Source organism: Uloborus diversus, chromosome 3 (assembly GCF_026930045.1).
Source record: "Uloborus diversus isolate 005 chromosome 3, Udiv.v.3.1, whole genome shotgun sequence".
In the NCBI taxonomy this organism is placed as follows: domain Eukaryota; kingdom Metazoa; phylum Arthropoda; class Arachnida; order Araneae; family Uloboridae; genus Uloborus; species Uloborus diversus.
The window spans coordinates 144,951,980-144,970,472 of NC_072733.1; the positions used below are offsets into that span (position 1 = coordinate 144,951,980).

Consider the following 18,493-nt stretch of genomic DNA (forward strand, 5'->3'; position numbering starts at 1 on the left):
ATAGATAGTTATATAGATAGATAGTTTCTTTCTGAATCAAAATTTATTAAGTTCATTCACTGGACCAATTTGTGTTCATTTACTGGTTGGAGGTGTTCATTCACTGGGTCATTGTGCCATTTTTTCTTTAAACACCTAAAAAAGTCGGAAGCGGTACCATTTAGGTTCCCAGGATTTTTACGAGATATTTACATAGATCAATTAAAATGTTTTAACTATCACAATCTGTATAGTATAGAATTTAAAATTACTAGGATTTTTTAAAAATGAAATTGTGCTTAGCTGTTCATTCACTGGTCGGTCTACCCTATATATAAATTTTATGTTTTGATTAAATAGTTAATAAAATACAAGCCTTCAAAAATGCAACATTTAGCATTTATGAGAATGCTGTTCAATTCGACCAAATTTCAATCGCATGTAACTATTAAAATAAAAAATATTTAGCCAAAATATTTTAGATATTTTTATATAGGCATAAAAGAACCTGTATACCAAATTTCATAAAAATATGTTACCATGCAGCCACCATTTTTTTTTTTTTTTTTGCGAATTTTGCTCATTTTGTATGGAAAGACTCTAATGCTAAAGCGATGAAAGTTTATTTGCTTAGCAAATACTCATTAGCCAATATTTAGTCTCTTACTTTGCTTCTGAAAAATCAAGTGCTACAGATGAGGTCATAGGTATCAAAAGTTTCAACACCTGTAGCATAAAATACCATCAACAAGATTGTTTTTTTTTTATTGCGACAATGATATGGATGTAGCAAAAAAGTACTACAGTCGTCCCCATTCAATTGGGGAACGGATAATCCCAAACAAAATTAATTCCAATAGCAATAATGTTAAATTTCCCCATTTTAAGAATTAATTTTTTCCATCCATACCCCGCTTAATTGCATACATATTCAAAGTTTCTTGAGCGAAACAAATTTCAAGTCGAATTTTTCCTCTACCTTTTCGGAAGAAATTCCAGTTCACCCCTTGAAAGTAAAAGGTCATTTGTAACAAAGCACAAAAAGAGGGGCTAACAGTTATCCTAGTTGGCTTCTAGCTCTAATCTTATCTCAGATTGTAAAATGCATCAGAGATTGGGTGTTTGGAGAATTGGATGACATGAGTGAGCAGGGATTAAAATGTTTCTTTGATTGGCTCTGGTCCTGTCCGATCCCATTCCATCTAATCCTTCAAGGAACTTAATTGCTTTCTGAATAGGAAAGTGGTTCCCAAGGCTATTTAGTTCTTGTTCTTGGAAGAGACAGTTGTCAATGACATTCTTAGACTTGGTTTCCTGTTTGACGCAGGTCTTGTGTTTGAAAAGGTTGTAGCTTTAGAATACAGAAAGGTTTTTTCCGAAATCGGTTAATTGTTGATCTTCTGCTCAGCTTCGGACTGATTGTGCGGTAAAATAAACGGAAAAAGGAACGACGTAAGCTTATATGTTCAGTTAAAAGTTTCCGAAGCAGTTGAAAATAGGAAAGCACTGACAGATAATTGCAAAAGAATTTGGGATTCCTAAACTCAGGTTTTGAGAATAAACCAAAGCACTGCAGAGTTCTTTAAGAAAAATGAAAATAAGTAAATATAATTTTTTTATGTATTCACGTACAGAGTACATGTAATTTTTCTATCATTTTACATTAAAAGAAAGTATTTTATTTTTGGTGAAATTCATGTGTATATTTAAGAAACAAAGAATCATTTACCATTTGTTGTAGTAATAATGAATATAATACCAGCAAAATACTTCCAAATTACGTTTCTTGTATTCCCCGTACAATCAAATTCCCCTCATAATCAAATAAGGCATATTGGAACTGCTGATATTTGTTTTAAGCGGGGCTGACTGTATGATTTTGAGAGACGCTCTCGATTAAAGATGTTCTAACAGTAAATTTCTTCAACTTTTTTTTTTGATCTTTCACAAGACAATAGAACAATTAGGGAAATTTTTTCTATACTTCTAATGTTTTGATATAGCATTTTAAACTAAACAACTAAAAAAATTTATACAACCATTAATTACCCAGAAAAAGTGTGACAAAAAAATTTCCCTCAGTACAACCCTTATGACAGGATCCAAGTTTCCTATGAAAACAGTAGGGTGGGTCAATACTTTTTTTTTTTGCAAAATTTTGCTCTCAAACTATCATGTGTGAAATTTTATTACATTCTGATAAGTCTTTTTGTATCTGAATTGGTTTTGAATTTTCGATTCTTACACCTAGTTTTGCTCCATAAAGGATTGCAACAACAATAAAAAAAACTTTACTTTGTTTACACGTAAAAAATTTATCAAAAATATCTGCTCTGAATTCATAACTGCCATTCAGCAACGAGAATGCCTTTAAATAGGCAGCTGAGAGTCAAGCACATGAGCAAGTTTATTACAATATTTCAGTACGGCTTTGATGTTTTTACCATGAATCACACTGATTGATTGCAAGCAATTAATGCAAACTTGCGAACAACCCCTCATGATTCGTCGTCTATCCAAGAATTATTGAAATTCGGCTCATTAGATCACTGATAACTTTCTGAATTTTTAAGATATGGAATTGGACTTTTATCATAAGTTGAGAAATTTAGTTGAGTTTTAGATTATGAAAGTTATAAATTGCTATCGCTCCTGCATGCGCTATGATAAATTAATTGCTTTAAATGTCCATATTTCATCAAAATTTTAACATTTCAATTTCAAATTTCAGTATTATATTTCTCTGTTTTCTGAAAGTTTTGTAAGCTTTAATGGAAAACTTCTCGTGTTTAACAGTAGCAGAAACTTTCTTGCCAGTCTGCGACACTATTTTGGACAGTTGAAAATATTCTGCAGCATTATTATCAGTTTTATTTTAAGTATTCATAAAAAAAACAAATAAAGGTCCAGACTCGGTAATTTTCCATCTGGCCAGTGGCTGCTAGACCTCAAAAACTTAGTAGCCACCACTGTCGCAGAGTTTTAAAGTACAAAAAAAAAGAGGGTGTGGGGACAGTTTTCACTACTCTCACAAAAATAAATAGAACTCTGCGCATTATAAAAATCAATTAATCAATACATATTTATTTAAATGTGGAAAATTTAAGTAAAAATAGGTTTTTGAATTTTTTTTCAAAAAATAAATAAATCTGCAAATTAGAAGTTGGCTGGAAACTACATTTTAGATGAATGTTTTTAGTTTTTAGGAAAGCTTCTAAAGCAAATACAATTTTGCAGGTAATAATTCATTTTTTTATGAAAATCATTTAAAAAGAAACACAATTTATTGTATATTTTTATGTAATCTTCAATAGTTTGTATTGAGATAAATATCAAATTCTGTTTTTGGAAACTTAGACAATTAATAGTCTTGTCTATTTCCATCTTGCGAATGACCAAACATGGCGTCTACGCGAAAAATGCATGATTCTAAATATATTTTTGAATCTGTTACTTAAAAGTAGAAATAAATTCAAAATCCTTAAAAAACTACAATTTAGATGAAATAGTCAGTTTTTAGCACATTAGCCTCTAAAGCAATGAAGATAAGATAATATTCTAAACATAAAATTTTGCAATTTTCAAGACAATAATTAAGAATTATCCGAAAAAATGGCACATTTTGCATAATTTTCAACCCCCCCCCCCTCCAAGTCTGTTGCGAACCGAAGCAAAGAAAATGTTTTATACAGATACAGTTTCCCAATATTGGCAGTTTTAATGTGATTCAATGGTTAACTCTCTAAATATGGCCAAGTTGAAACCAGAGTTTAAAAAATTAATTTGAATTTTGACATCTGGAATTCAAATTATGTTTTTCACAATCACGAGTGTGGGTATGTAGGCGTGTGTGTTTGTGTGTGGGGGGGTATGTGTGTTTGTGTATAGGGGGTATGTGTATCTGTGTGTAGACATATGTGTTCGTGTCTGTGTGCAGGCATGAATGTGTGGGTAGTTGTGTGTATGTGTTTGCGTGTGTGAATTGGTTTGCGTATGTGTGTGTGTTTAGTTGTGTATGTATGCGCGTGGGTGTAGAATATGGATGAAACCTGTGGACTGCTTTCGCTATAGGAGCAGCATTGCATAGCTGCCAACCTCAAGACAAAAAAAATAGGAGCACCGAAGAAAAAAAATAGGAGCACCGAGGGTTAAAATAGGAGCATGAAGTTGAAGTACTAAATTGCATATTTTTTTAATATTTCTGCTCGATTTTCAACAAAACTACAACTCGGCAAAATTAAAAAATAATTTTCATTTAAAAAGATTACGCAGTTACATACATTTTTAAATGAATTAATTTCATTCCATGAAATTACAAGCTAGTCTGGAATTAAATTTTTTATATTAAAAATTCAAATGGATGGAATTTTGTTAACTTAAGGTAATATTACATAATAAGCCACAGCAAAAAATCCAAACATAAAAACACAATTCTAATGGCACTATTAATTTTCCTATTGCATAAATAGATTTTTAAATTACAATGATCTGATTACCTGAAGTCAAATCAGTTTCAACTTGAAATAAATTATTATGCAATTATACAAGAAACACACAATCACAAAAAATATTAATCAAATTAAATTATTTATTTAAATTTAATGCAACTGTTGTAGCTGATTTTGCTTTTTTTAAAAACTCCTTATCATAATTTTGCAAGTAACAAGCATCAGTAATTTGAGATTTTGCAATGAGAATTGCTTGCAGGGTCGATATGTTCATAGAGCTTCTGAAATCAGTTTTGTTCCTCCAAACAAGACTAAATATGCGCTCACAGGTGGCATTACTATTTGGGATTGTCAGTATCCCTAGCATAACCTTGCTTAAATTTTCGTACAACGGCTGTCCAAGAGGTCCAATTTCTTTGGACAACATAGCCCATTGTTCATCCATTCTAGGAAGCTTTAAAATATTTTCTGGAATGTCAGCTCTTTGATAGACCAAAAACTCTTCTTCCAATCTATCTATTGCATCAAATTTAGTTTCAGATACTTCTTTTTTCAACAAGCAAGGAAACTTGTCTGTAAAAAACTTCACAGATGAAAAAGAAACAGAGTCCTTTTTTGAAGTGTCTGCAACCACAGCATTTTGAAGTACAGCACAATTAATGGGAAAATTTAACTTTATCTCGAATTTGAAGGGAGCATCAAAAAAATTCGAGTTAACAAAAATTCGAGTTATCAAAAATCCTTGGGTCGCTGGGGGGTGGGGGATAAAATGCAAACAAATACTCTGAAAATAAATGCATATATTATTCACAAAACACTTACTGATATATTGAGTCATTTAAAAAAAGAATCGATGCTGGTTTGCTTCAAATTCAAGTCCTTTTCTCGTTCCACTACAAGTTCTAAATGAGAAAGTGCTCTAAAAGTCTCTTCTGTCATATGTGGACGGGATTCGATGAATCTTCGTAGAACATCAGTAGCGGATAGGGCTTCTTTGTTTGTAGGTTTTTGGTGAGGATTGCAGATCTCTTCTTCATCCTCTTCGAAATTGGGTCGCCAGCGGTTATTTGAGAAATAATTTCGTGGTCTTCCCATCGACCACATACTGCAACTTCTTCATCAACGTTTAGGAAGTCTTGAAATTGCACTTCATTTAAATCCAAACGTTCGGAAAGTCGTCCCCAATCTGTCCTTGACACACTCATCTCAGGTTCATCACTTATGTCGCATACGGGGATATCCTCTTCATTCTTTACGAATCCAGCTTTCTTAAAGCAATTTCTGATGGTTGAGGAAGTTACACTATTCCAAGCTTTGTCAGTCATTCGCATGGCTTCTAATATGGTCACTCCAGAAGACTTGACTCCTTCTTCAATTTCAGCCAAGAGTTTTTTCACAACTTGATGGCGATATTTGATCTTAAAGCTGTGAATGATCCCTTGATCAAGGGGTTGTAATTTTGATGTCGTGTTTGGGGGAAGAAACTCAACCTTTACGTAATCCAATTTCGGAATTATGTTGTGGGCTTTGCAGTTATCAATGAACAATACGATTTTCCTTTTTTCTCTTTTCATTTTCCTTTCTAATTCTTTTAGCCAATTTTCAAAAATTTTGGAAGTCATCCAAGCTTTACGGTTAGAATCGTAAGCAAAAGGAAAGGATTTCATGCCTGAAAAACACCTTGGTTTAGCTGATTTTCCAATCATTAGAGGCGGTAGTTTTTCAGTCCCATCCATATTGGAACAAAGCAGCAAAGTCAATCTTTCTTTACTTCTCTTGCCTCCTTTGCAGGCTTCTCCTTTTATAGCCATGGTTTTATCCGGAGTGCATTTAAAAAAAAGTCTGGTTTCGTCAGCATTAAACACAATTTTTTCATCATAATTTTGCAGGATTAAATGTAGTTTTTCTTTAAATTCCACGCAGACTTCCTCATCAACACTTGCACTTTCGCCGCATACCTTAAGAAATGTAATGTTGTTTCGGTTTTTAAAATTCTCGAACCATCCATTGCTTCCTTTGAAACTTAAATGGCCTAATTCCTTAGCAAATGCTTCGGCTTTCTCTTTTATTAAATTTCCATTCAGAGGGATGTTTTGTGCTCTGCATTGCGTTATCCAAATCATTAAACATTTTTCCATATCTTGAAACTCGCTAACTCGAATTCTCTTTCGTTTCTCAAAGCCGTGAGCACACTTTTCCAGAATAGCCTCTTTGTTTTTCAATATGGTCGATAATGTACTGCTTGGAATTCCAAACTCTTTTGCGATTTGGTTTTTCTTTTTGGAACCTTTTTCCACTTCTTCAATTAGTCGTTTCTTCTCCTGAATAGAAAGCGTATTTAATTTTCGTTTGGTTGCCATAGCTAACTATGCGTAAATGGACGGCTTTGAAAGTTATCTGAAATGATTCTTTTTTACCACTGTACGCGATATGAAGATAGAACAGAATGAGGGTCCAGCAGAACTGTAACAAGAAGCAGCTACCGTATATACTCGCGTATAAGTCGAGAAATTTTGTCCAAAAAATGTGATCAAAGGAAGGGGGGTCGACTTATACGCGGGTCAAATTTTCCGAAAAAATTTTTCCGATCAACGAGAGCTGGGAAGCTACGAGAAATGCCGATGTGCGGTTACAGGTAGTTGCTGATAAGTTGATCGTGTGAAAAAGTAAACTTATTCAAAAATAATAACTAAAAAAACCTAAATAATACACATAAATAAAGATAATTTTATTCTTCTTTATTAAGGATCAAATCAGCAATTAACAAATATCGTGAAACGTATGAAAATATTTATCGTCAACAGTCACGCCATTCAGACTGAGAGTGCGTTCGACGAGCACGACCGGGAGCGACCGGTTAGTGAATAACGTGACAGCTAATGATCACGTGCTCAAATCAACCAATCAACTGCTTAGAATAGTAACCGCTGCGGTAACCGGTTGATCATAGAACGCCGCGGTTAGTAACTGGTTACTTACCGGTTTACCGGTGAGGTTCGTCGAACGCAACCTCTGATGTCATTGACGATTCTGCAGCCGCCGATGTATACGATGACGCGGTGATGACGGAAGCGGACTTTAATGAACTTTTTTTTGCGTCCGACTCGGAATCCGAGTTTGAAGGCTTTTAGAAATGTTTTCCTATTTAATTCCTATTTTATTTGTAAATAAATGTGTTCATTATTTTGAAATTTCTTTGAAAATAATTCGCGATGTTTTTGGAAAGTGTGGGGGTCGACTTATACGCGGGTTTTAGATTTTTTCTGGATTTTTTCTCTGAAAAAGGGGGGGTCGACTTATACGCGAGATCGACCTATACGCGAGTATATACGGTATCCCCCCCCTACTCTCCTACTGTCCTCCCGCCAACATTTCACAGCTCCCCTCCTGCAGGTGTGTGACTTTGAAAAGTCAGAAGAAGGGGAGAAGGGCGGAAGAGGGTGAAATGACAAAAGGAGAGGAATGTTGAAAATTCGGAACGGCTCAGAATAGAATAGAAACAGGTTTGTACACATTTTGGAACAAGAAAAAAGGAAATGGAATCCGAGCGAAATAGCAAAACATTTCGAGTTATCAAGAGCTTAAAACTGAAAATTTCGACTGAACAAGGTAATTTTAACATTGACAGCATAGGAAGTATGAAGGGGGATAAAAAAAATTCGAGATATCAAAAATTTCGAGTTATCAAGGTTTGAGTTATCGAGGGTTGACTGTATATAGTTGCAAGAAGCAATGAAGAATTTCTTCACGTGACAGAAAAATGCTTCCTTTTCAGTTGGTGACAACTTTTCTAAGACATCTGTTGTCTGGGAACCAACTGTAATATCACTGTTAATCTTATGGTTTGATTCATCACTAAATTCAATGGAAAATATAGATTGAGAATTTTTGATAACTTCCATCTTAACAAACCTGCATAAAAGTTCGGTAAAAAAAGATTCCAGGTCTGATTTTAATTTATGCACTCTGGGGGTTTCACTTTGAAATAAGGTGTTATATTTTTCAAAGCTTGTAATTATATTTCTCAGAAAATAGGCTATAGCCCGGTACAGGTCACTACTCAAAAGGAAAAATATTCTTTCTTCTCTTTTAAGTCCTATATAATGCATTTTCTTTTCGATGTTTCCAAATGACCCGCCTTGGTCTTTTTCTTGCTTCCACTATTCATAGGCGCACATGTTTTCTTTTTAAGAAACTCTTCAGGGTTTGTCTTGACCTTTTTGTTGATGGAATTAGATGAAATTTTTACCATACCTTCTTTTTGCTGCTTTAAGTCTAATGTTGCAGGTGTGGATATTTTCTTCCTTGAAATCACATCAAGACTCGTCTTAGCCTTTTTGTTGCTCTCAGTAGATGTATTTCCTTCAGGATTAAGTAATCCAGATGCTTTTCTTTTCTTTGTGTCAGATGCAATTGGCTTTTTACTGCTGGTACATTCTCTTTTAAAATAAAAGAGAAGAGGTTCCCATTGATCAAGAAGGCGGTTTAAACATCTGCCTAGCGATAACCATCTGGTTATTCCATGCTTCAAAATTTTTTGTTCTTCGGCCCCATATAGGTATTGGAACTTTTTCAATTCTGATATTCGTTTCAGACTTCTTTTTAAGTAATAATAAATATCGATTAATAAATCATCTAACGAAATAGGCAACACTGCAGAGCCTTTTTCGGCTGCAAGACTAATTAAGTGGCATAAACAGCCCATGAGATATAAGTTATCATTTTCTTTTTTTAAAAAAGCATACACACCTTTGTTTTTTCCAGTCATTACGTATGCATTATCACAACTTAGAGACACACAGTTATTAAAGGGTACTTTAAATTTCCGGAACTCTTCAAATATTACATTTGAAATGTTCTCCCCTGTGCCCTCTGCTTGAAGGCAGGGAAGCGACAGAAGCTTTGAAGTAATTTGGTTTGAAGTTTCATCAAAAAACGTAACGACGATGGGATACATGTGATGTTCGGAGTCGTTGCTTCCATCAGTTGACACTGTGAAGGGGCTATGTTGAAGAATTTTTGAAATTTTGGTAGTGGAGTCTGTAGCTATTTCTTTTAACATATGTCCAGTTTTTGTTCTCCCGGAGGAAAATTTCTTTGCTTCAGCAGAATTTGGGAACATCATCTTAAATAACTTCGAAGCGTGGTCTGCTGCAGCAAGCGGTATGTTGTGCTCCAGTAAAAAATTTGTAAATAACAACTCTGCTTTAATAGTGTCCATATCTTGAGTAATTGCAGAGAATTGTAGTTTCGCATTCTTGGAAGCATTGTGATTTACAACGTGTTTTTTTGTCTTTGCATGAGAGGAAATGTCAGTCTTGCCACCGTGATTGATGCTAATATCAACATTGCAAGCAATGCAATATGCAAAGCTATCACCTTTGCGTGATTTTTGAATAAAATTGAATTCTGTAACGTATTTGTCACAAAATGTCCGATAGTGACTTTTTTGCTTTGAAAACATATTAAGGGCATTAAAATAAACAAATCCGCAATCAAAAGACAAACATAAACATCGAAAGCCTTCAGAAATCCCACGTGCGTGCAACGCTACTGGCGTGAAACTGCTGCCAGACGCGGAGTAACAGCCAACTACTGATAAAAATAAAACAACGCACTTTGGATTGCTTGACGCCAGTGGCGTAGCTAGACCCGACTTTCGGGGGGGGTTACTTCTTATATATATATATATATATATATATATATAGATATATATATATGTATAATCGCTTGGAATTTTTTCCTTTTCTTCTTTTTTTTTCTTTCTCTTCTCTCTTCTTTTTCTCTTTTTTTTTTGAGACTAACTTTTCGGGGGGGGTTTGTCCCCAAAACCCCCCCCTTAGCTACGCCCCTGCTTGACGCGTTCGAATAGAGCTACCGAATATTTACCAGCTCTACCAATCGAGTGGACCGGTAGCTCTATTCGAACGCAAGCTTGAATGACGCTACTTGACCAATTTAATAGTATCAAGTTGGCGCTGAACGCTGGGAGGTACGTTCAGCGCCTCCCTAAGGGGGAGGGGGGGAAGAAAATAATGTAAAACAGAAGGAGTGAAAAGGAATTCTTGTTGATTGACAGATGGGAGGGAAAGTTCGGTTTTGACGTCACGAGCCGATACTATTCTTCGCGAATGGGGAAAATTCTTCCCTCTTCAGATCTGGAAGTTGATTGGAGAGTTCGAAAAATCGGAGTTTTCTAGAGTAAATCGGATTTTCGGAGCACGCAAAAAAAATCGGAGAAACTCCGGGAAAATCGGAGCACTTGGCAGCTATGGCATTGTGAGGCGGCCGGTCGACGGTGGTGATGCAGAGGGTGCTGGCGGGAAAATAAAATGATAGGACACCAAAACAGTCAAATGAAAGCAATAAGCAATCGTGATTGCTTGGTGATATATTGCCAAATTATAGCACCGCTTGAGTTTACATTGAAATTAACAATAATTTTACTCCAAAAAGGTGTAAAAGACCCCCTTTGGAACATCCAAATGCTACTAAAAGAGAAGGTGCACAACTAGACCCCAGTTGGAGTCTATGTGCCAAATTTCAACTTTCTAGGACATACCGTTCTTGAGTTATGCGAGATACATACACACATATGCACATATGCACATATATACGTACATAGAGACGTCACGAGAAAATTCATTGTAATTAATTCGGGGATCGTCAAAATGGATTCTTCAGGTGTCTATGCATTCCTAGGCATGTATCCAAGTGTGGTCGGGTTGAAAAAAAAAATCAATATTCATTCGGGGGCGAGCAAAATGGAAATTAAGGCCAATTTTTGAGTGAAATTTTTTTTAGGCGAATACAACTTCCTTTTTTTGTAAAAGGAAGTAAAAACAGTCAACTCACAAGGATATAGAGGACATGAATGTAAAAAAAATAAAATGAAGAAATACGTCTAAATGCATCTAAAAGCTCAACATAAATAAGTGAAAGTGATGTTAAAAAATTGCTTTTTGAAATGGAAAAATATTTTCAAATCACACTTAAATTTCATATAGGATATTTGAAGTGTTTCCCAGTACCAGCCAACAAATATTTGACATTTCATCTTGTAAGTGCAAAGTAATTAATTATTGCATTGGTCAAAAGAAATAGGAGAGAAAAAACCCCCAAGAGCAAAACTTCCTAACTAATCAAATTAGCACTTGAGAAGCAGTGATTGGAACACCATGGAATGTGCTACTGTAAAAATTAATTTCAATTAAATCAATGTCCAAGAGGTAAAATAACATAGTTAATTAAAAAGAGCTAGTTTTACAGAAGCAGATGCACATGAATTTCAAAATTTGTAACCAATTGGGTAGAACTCGGCTGATGTTAATTTGGTAAAAACATCCACCCATTGGCCTTGGAAAACATCTAAATGCCGATGCATCCCTGATGTTTTTCGAAAACTAAAGGGAAAAAAATCTAACTTTTATTTATCTATTTTTTACTGCATAGTTAAAACTAAGTACAGAAAAGGCACTAAAATAGGGCAGCAATGGGACCAACACCTGCTTTGGACTTGGGAAATATGTCGAGTTTCGGACCACTACCGAAATTTTGACAACATGTCAGACACTTATCAAACACTGATTTTAATGAGAGTTTTAAGAATTGCATGCCATTTAGTTCAAATAATTACAGTATTTATTAGCATGTTAGTGGAACAGTTTAGTATAAAAAACAAGGCTGAAATTTGTGGGATTAACCAATGTCACAGGACAATATTTCTGAAAATTTTCCTTTCCGAACAGAAATTGCAAACCTCCATGTCCCCCCCCCCCCCGATTTTAGATTACCCTTTTTATCTTAACATTGAACAAATAAATACTTACATATTCATGTAACCTGGTCCTTAATAGAAGACTTTAACTGCAGCAAACTGGTAAACACCAAATGGTATGTATGGTGATTAAAATCAGGGCTGTGGAGTTAGAGTCAGATTTATTTTGGGGTAAAGGAATCAGAGTTGTTCGAAAACATGCCGACTCCGGGTTTCTTTTTTTCTTTAATTTTCACCGACTCTCCTTGCATTTTTTAAAAAAACTGACTAACAATTTGATTACATGTATAAAAGCCTACTAATAAGAAAATACAGTAAAACCTCTTTAAGTCGTCACTCAAGGGACCAAAAATTTTTGAACAATTATGCGGAGTGACATCTTATGTGGAGTGGGAAATTAAGGAAGAAAAAAAAAAGCCTTACAAATAATATTCATGAATGGCAGTAGAATTCTGTGAGAAAAACAATAGCTTATGTAATCAATGTCTATAAATTAGTGGAAATATTAAAAAGGGGGAAAATACTAATGACAGTTACTTTGTTTTATTTTCTCTTACTTATGCATTACTAAATAACAACAACTTATTTTAATGTAGTTAAGGTACATTAATACAATCCTTCAATGTTGACTCATGAAGTTGTTGCTTACGGAAAAGAATGATATCTTCTAACATACATCAATCTTTAAATTCTGTGTTTGTAGTTCCTTGAACGGATGTTAAATAGTGACTAACTTTCTCTAGGTATTAGATTTTGCATGTCTTGCTGAAAGGAGTTTGATTCATACTCTTGGCACTCGGCAGAGTCACAGCAAGAAGTATGCTTTGAACGACCAGAACGGAGGATCAAGATTTCATGGAAAAATGACTATCAAAACAGTCTTTCAACTAAATCCGACACTATTTTCGAAGATCCGATAAGGAAAAGGAATTTTAGAAAACAATTTTTGAGTGACTAGTTAACCGGGTAAAATGAAATTTGGTGACCAGTAAAAGAGGATCATTTTATATTACTGTGAATGAAACCTTTTTGGGACCAAAGAAAAATGACCACTTAAACGGAGTGACCACTTAACCGGTCGACTACTTATTGAGGTTTTACTGTAGCTCATTGTGGCAACCACCTGGCTTGACTGTTCATCATTCTGTAACAGCTACCTATGCCGTATCCTAGTTTGCTTATTTTTTTAACTTTACTATTACTGATAGCAACTCTCGGCAAACAGTTATGTTGCCTAACATTTTCAAAGTAATCACTTTCAAATAAAAATAATATATTTTTTACCTCAATCTCAGTTATAAAATAGTAAAATGAATGTATGTATTGCGTGAGCAAGTCGGGAAACTTCTGAGGGTGCTTGGTAAATTCAAATAAGTGCTGGCACAAAAGCGCAAATCCAAAAGATCCATTAAAATAAAAATGTGTTTTTTTTTTATCTAAAGACTTTATCTAAGAAAGTTTGGTTATCATGAAAAAGCACAAAATAAAACCAGTACATGATTTATTGCTTACAATATTCAAAAATTGTAGTTAATCCTAAAATCTTCATATTATAGTTAATTCTAAAGCTGCTAATAAAATTAAAATTAAAAATTGAGCCAAGAAATCTAGTTATAGTAAAAGCTATTCGTACAAAGCGGTACATCGCCTCATTTTGTGTAAAATTTGCTCCAGATGTACATGTACCCGACCTCTCCCCACAATACAAAGAAATATTTTCGTTGAAATTTTTAAAATGAAACTTAAAATTTATTATTGAGGAAATTTTTCAGAATTAAAGTGTTTCAATTTTTACAAACTCTAAAATTAAGTTGAGGTGTTACCCACCAGATGGTCGTCGCCGGGGGGGGGGGGGGGGGACCGCCCCCTCTAAAGAGAAGTTTTTTTGACTTAGAAAAAAGTTTTTCTCTCAAGTTACAGCTTTCAAAAATTGAAAGCACAGGATTTGATCAATGTTAAACATTAAAGGGGAGCAAGTTAATCCTTTTCACTTTTTTTGAAAACAGGACTTATCTTCTCAACAGAATTATTAAATTATGCTTTTAAATAGCATGAACACTAAATTTAATGTGAAATGGGTATTTTTCGCCGATGTAAGCTAATTGGTAGTAACAAGAAAAATATACTGCAAAGGAAAAACCAAATAAGGAGTGATTTTGCTTAAAGTTTTGTACATTCCCTAGTCCCTACCAAAAAGGTAGCAACAAAAATTTAATTACTAAAATCAAAAAAAAAAAAATCAATATATTACGAACATAAAATATAAAATAAGTAGGTATAAGGTAGCACATGTTAAAATAACTTCAAACTTTCAAAATAATTGAAATACAGTTGAGCCCGCTTAATGGAATAGGCAATTTGCCAGGAAAAACTATTCTAATAAACGGGATATTCCATTATCCGGGATAAAAATAATGCACATCAACGGTGTTGCACATTGGAATTTTATTACATTAAGCGGGATATTCTATTATCCGATATTCCATTAAGCGGGCTCGACTGTATTTTCAAAATACAAAAGGATTGAAATTTGCAGCAATTTTCGGCAAAGCACGTAATTTGTTGAATATGCAATGAGGAAAGCTTCTAAAAAACTAATTTTTACTAAATGAGTTATTAATTTAAAAAATTCTTATTCTCCGATATTGGTAGACTAGAAAAGGGTGCCATCTATTGAGAAGAAAGTGAAACGTTTTGATAATTAACTGAAAAAACGGGAGAATATCTTTAAAAATGGGAAATCGGGAGACAGAAGCAAAAATTGGGAGTCTCCCATTAAAAACAGTAGAGTTAGCAAGTATGCTAATAGATACATTTTTCAGGAAAATTTTTTTTTCCTTTGTTGCTACAATCTGCACATGTTAAGCACATGAAAACATGTTCAATTCTTTTTTAAATTAATTTACATCCCTGAAATTTGAGTTCACGGATGTGAGGAGTCAGAATAACCACACTAAGTTTTTAAAGCAAAATGTCTATCTTCATGTTTTTCGACAAAAATCTCACAACTTCAACTATGGCTGTTATATAAACAAGGGGGCTCCCCTGTATCATGGAAAATAAAATTTGATGTCATAACTGCCATGCATTAATGAGTAATGGCATTTTGTGCTTAGGTAACAGAGGTGAGAATTTATTGTGTGACATAACTCCTTATCCTTCTAAAACGAACTAAAACACAGTATTAAAAAATTAAATATACTTAAACAATTAGTATTTGAGCCACTTGTGAAAGGAATAATAAATAAATAAGTATATATTTTTAATTAAACAAGTTATTAAGCAACATAAACAGTGACACAAAAGTGTGTGATATACAACGGAGGTGAGAATTCACATGTTGTGAACCAAAAATATACTCAAATAAAAATTATTATTAAAAAATTGTTGGCAGGTTCAAATAGATATATTTCTGATGAAATTAAAAACCATTGTTAAATTAATTGTTTCTTATTTACTGTAAAAGGTGTGTGACACAAAAGTTACACTTTTTGAAGCATGACCATGTAGGTTTTTTTTTTGTTTTTTTTAAGGAATGAAAGATGAAAAACAATTACATTTCCTTAAATTTTATATTCAACTTTCCCCCGACTGTGTATGCATATGAACTAGTTAAGAAAATCATTATTTCTCCTCAGCTACTAAAGTGAGCGACTACAGAAAGCAAAATCAAAACTCTAATATTATTGAATGCTTAAAAAGAGGTCAAAAATTTACATGAATGTTCTTGTTCTTTCAAGCCAATTATATCTTTCAAATAACTGTAACTCATTTAGCCACAAAAAAATTATGCAATATTAATGGTGTCTAACGATATGTAGCATACTCAGTAAGTATATTCACGTTTAGTATACTGCTAAAAAAGCTCTGCACTTAGTGTAATAGCAGTTGTGGAATAGTGTGTATATAGAACTGATTTTGCGCTGAATATTAGTGTTAGAGATATTTATAAATTAAAGCTTTATTTGAAATTTTGATTTATCACTATTACTAGTATTTAATATCCAGTTTGTCTTTAAAAAGCTAATAAAATTTTCGGAAATTAAAACGCAGTTTTAGAGGGTCTTAGTTTTAAAAAGGCAATTGTAAGTTATTTTGACAACGTTAAAGAAAGGGAGTGAGTTCAATGACCCTCCCCTGTAGCATTCTTTGAAAATGGAATCTTCAAAGCGCAATTTTAGATGGTATCTGAAAATGTAAAATGTTGGGGGGGGGGGGGGTCTTTGCTAGTAATTTTTCAAAAGTGAACTCTTAAAATAATTAGTAATATATAAGACTTTAACCCTTTTATTCGTTGAAATACAATAAATCATTAAAAGTTTTGCTTTACTTCCGTTTTTACCTTTGAACATTTAACTACCAGTGTACTGGTGTGACTTTTTATTACAAATCTTTAAATTTCTATCTTTTTCTCTTTTATCTTTTGCTAGACATATTTCTGCCACCCATATATCTTTCTCTACTTTGCTGTGATTTTCGACACAATATTTTCATTAAAAAATGAAAAATGTCAGAGGCCTCTATCTAGCTATCATATTTATTTATCCATACATTTTTTACTTCCTTTTACAAAAAAGGAAGTGTTGTATTCGCGAAAAAATTTTCACTCAAAAATTGACCTTAATTTCCATTTTTCTCACCCCCAAATGAGTGTTGAGGTTTTTTTTCGATCCGACCACATGTGCATATATACCTAAGAACATATAGACATCCGAAATATCGATTTTGACGATTCCTGAGTTAATTACGAGTTTTTTCGTGATGTCTGTATGTATGTGTATATGTACGTCGCATAACTCAAGAATGGTATGTCCTAGAAAGTTGAAATTTGGTTCGTACACTCCTAGTGGGGTCCACTTGTGCACCTCCCCTTTTTGGTTGCAATCGGGTGCTTTTAAAGGGGTTTTTTGCACCTTTTTGTCGGGAAATCATTATTAATTTCGATGCAAACACAAGTGGTGCTATAATTTGGCGGACACTTGGCGATATATCACCATTTTTTTGGTCGCCAAGTTTTGTCGCCAACTTGGCGGCAAGTTTGGTGATTTTTTTTCTAAATCTGGTTTCAATTTGGCCACTGTTGGGGATATTTATTGAATCACATTAAAATTGCCAATAATGGAGAAATAACATTAAATTGGTATAAAAAGAAGTCATGTGATGCACACATCAGCTCGTTTTAAACATGACTTGACATCAGTTTCTACAACGTGCTGAATACTTTTTTGCTTTTTGAAAAAGGTTTGAAAGCTATATTTTGGCTGTTCTTAGGAAGGTGCTTCCATCGGTATCTTAGAACCATCGACCAACAATCTGCATCGCCCCATGGGTCAAAAATTGCCTTTGGTCAAGCCCAACAACTGGGATAGGCAGATAAGAAAAAGCTCAAATCTCACAGCCCTGTTATTTTTCTTATAGGTAGAGTGATGAAACATTTGTTTAAAAGATTAACTGGGTTGTCTTTTAGAAGTAGAATTTTGTGAAAGGTTGTTCTAAAGGAAAAAATATTGTGAAGGGTCCATTTTTATAACAAAATATACTTTTAAATGTCTATTTATCAGCTCTAGTGAAAAGTTTATTTCTACAATAAATAGTTAGTGTGAAGGGTCGGTTAAAATCTTCCAAACAGACCCTAGTAAAGTTATCCTAATTTTTTTAGGAACAACTACAAATTTAGGAGTTTTAAGACTTTTTTAGGAATTGTGTATTTCAGGGGGAAAGCTACCCCTGTTAATTTTTTTAATGTCTACACATTTGCTGATCATACGGCACATCAGTAAACTTGTTTTTCATGATCTCCTAATGTAATAAAATTTTATATTTAGATTTAAAACATCACTTGACACTTTTCCAAGTTACGCCCACAAAAAGTAACTTTTTTTTACCATAGTATGGTGATCCACCCAAGTAAACAGTATTTGCATACAGTTTTCTTTAATGTAACTCATAATATGTTTAAATACTTACATAAAAAAAACTTTTCAAGGTTTTAGGCGAAAATGCAAACGCTTCTGCAGTAGTCATACTCATGGATTGCAAATATCTAAAAAAGAAAAACAACATTTTAAATTAAAAATTTACATTAACAGAAAAGAAAATTACCAAAAATATTAAACAAAAAATTAAAAGTAGCCATTTCAATGGAGATCCTTGCATTAGATATCAGAAATTGCAACTTCTAAAAATCATATATTGCTGGAAATTGAATATATGAATCTATGTGCTCACATGATCATAGGGGGAAATGGGGTATGTTGGACAATGGAGCACATTGGACCAGTCTCACTTA

General features: G+C 33.7%; 1 protein-coding gene across 1 annotated transcript in view; it reads right to left on the bottom strand.

Moving 5' to 3' along the window:
* The window catches only part of LOC129218983 (E3 ubiquitin-protein ligase Mdm2-like), a 95,815-nt gene that overhangs the window by 68,730 nt on the left and 8,592 nt on the right, over nucleotides 1-18,493 (bottom strand). The window contains exon 2 of the mRNA XM_054853302.1: nucleotides 18,172-18,247. Within this exon, the coding sequence (XP_054709277.1) occupies nucleotides 18,172-18,234 (63 nt within the window). The 5' untranslated portion in view covers nucleotides 18,235-18,247. The remainder of the gene's footprint in view (nucleotides 1-18,171; nucleotides 18,248-18,493) is intronic.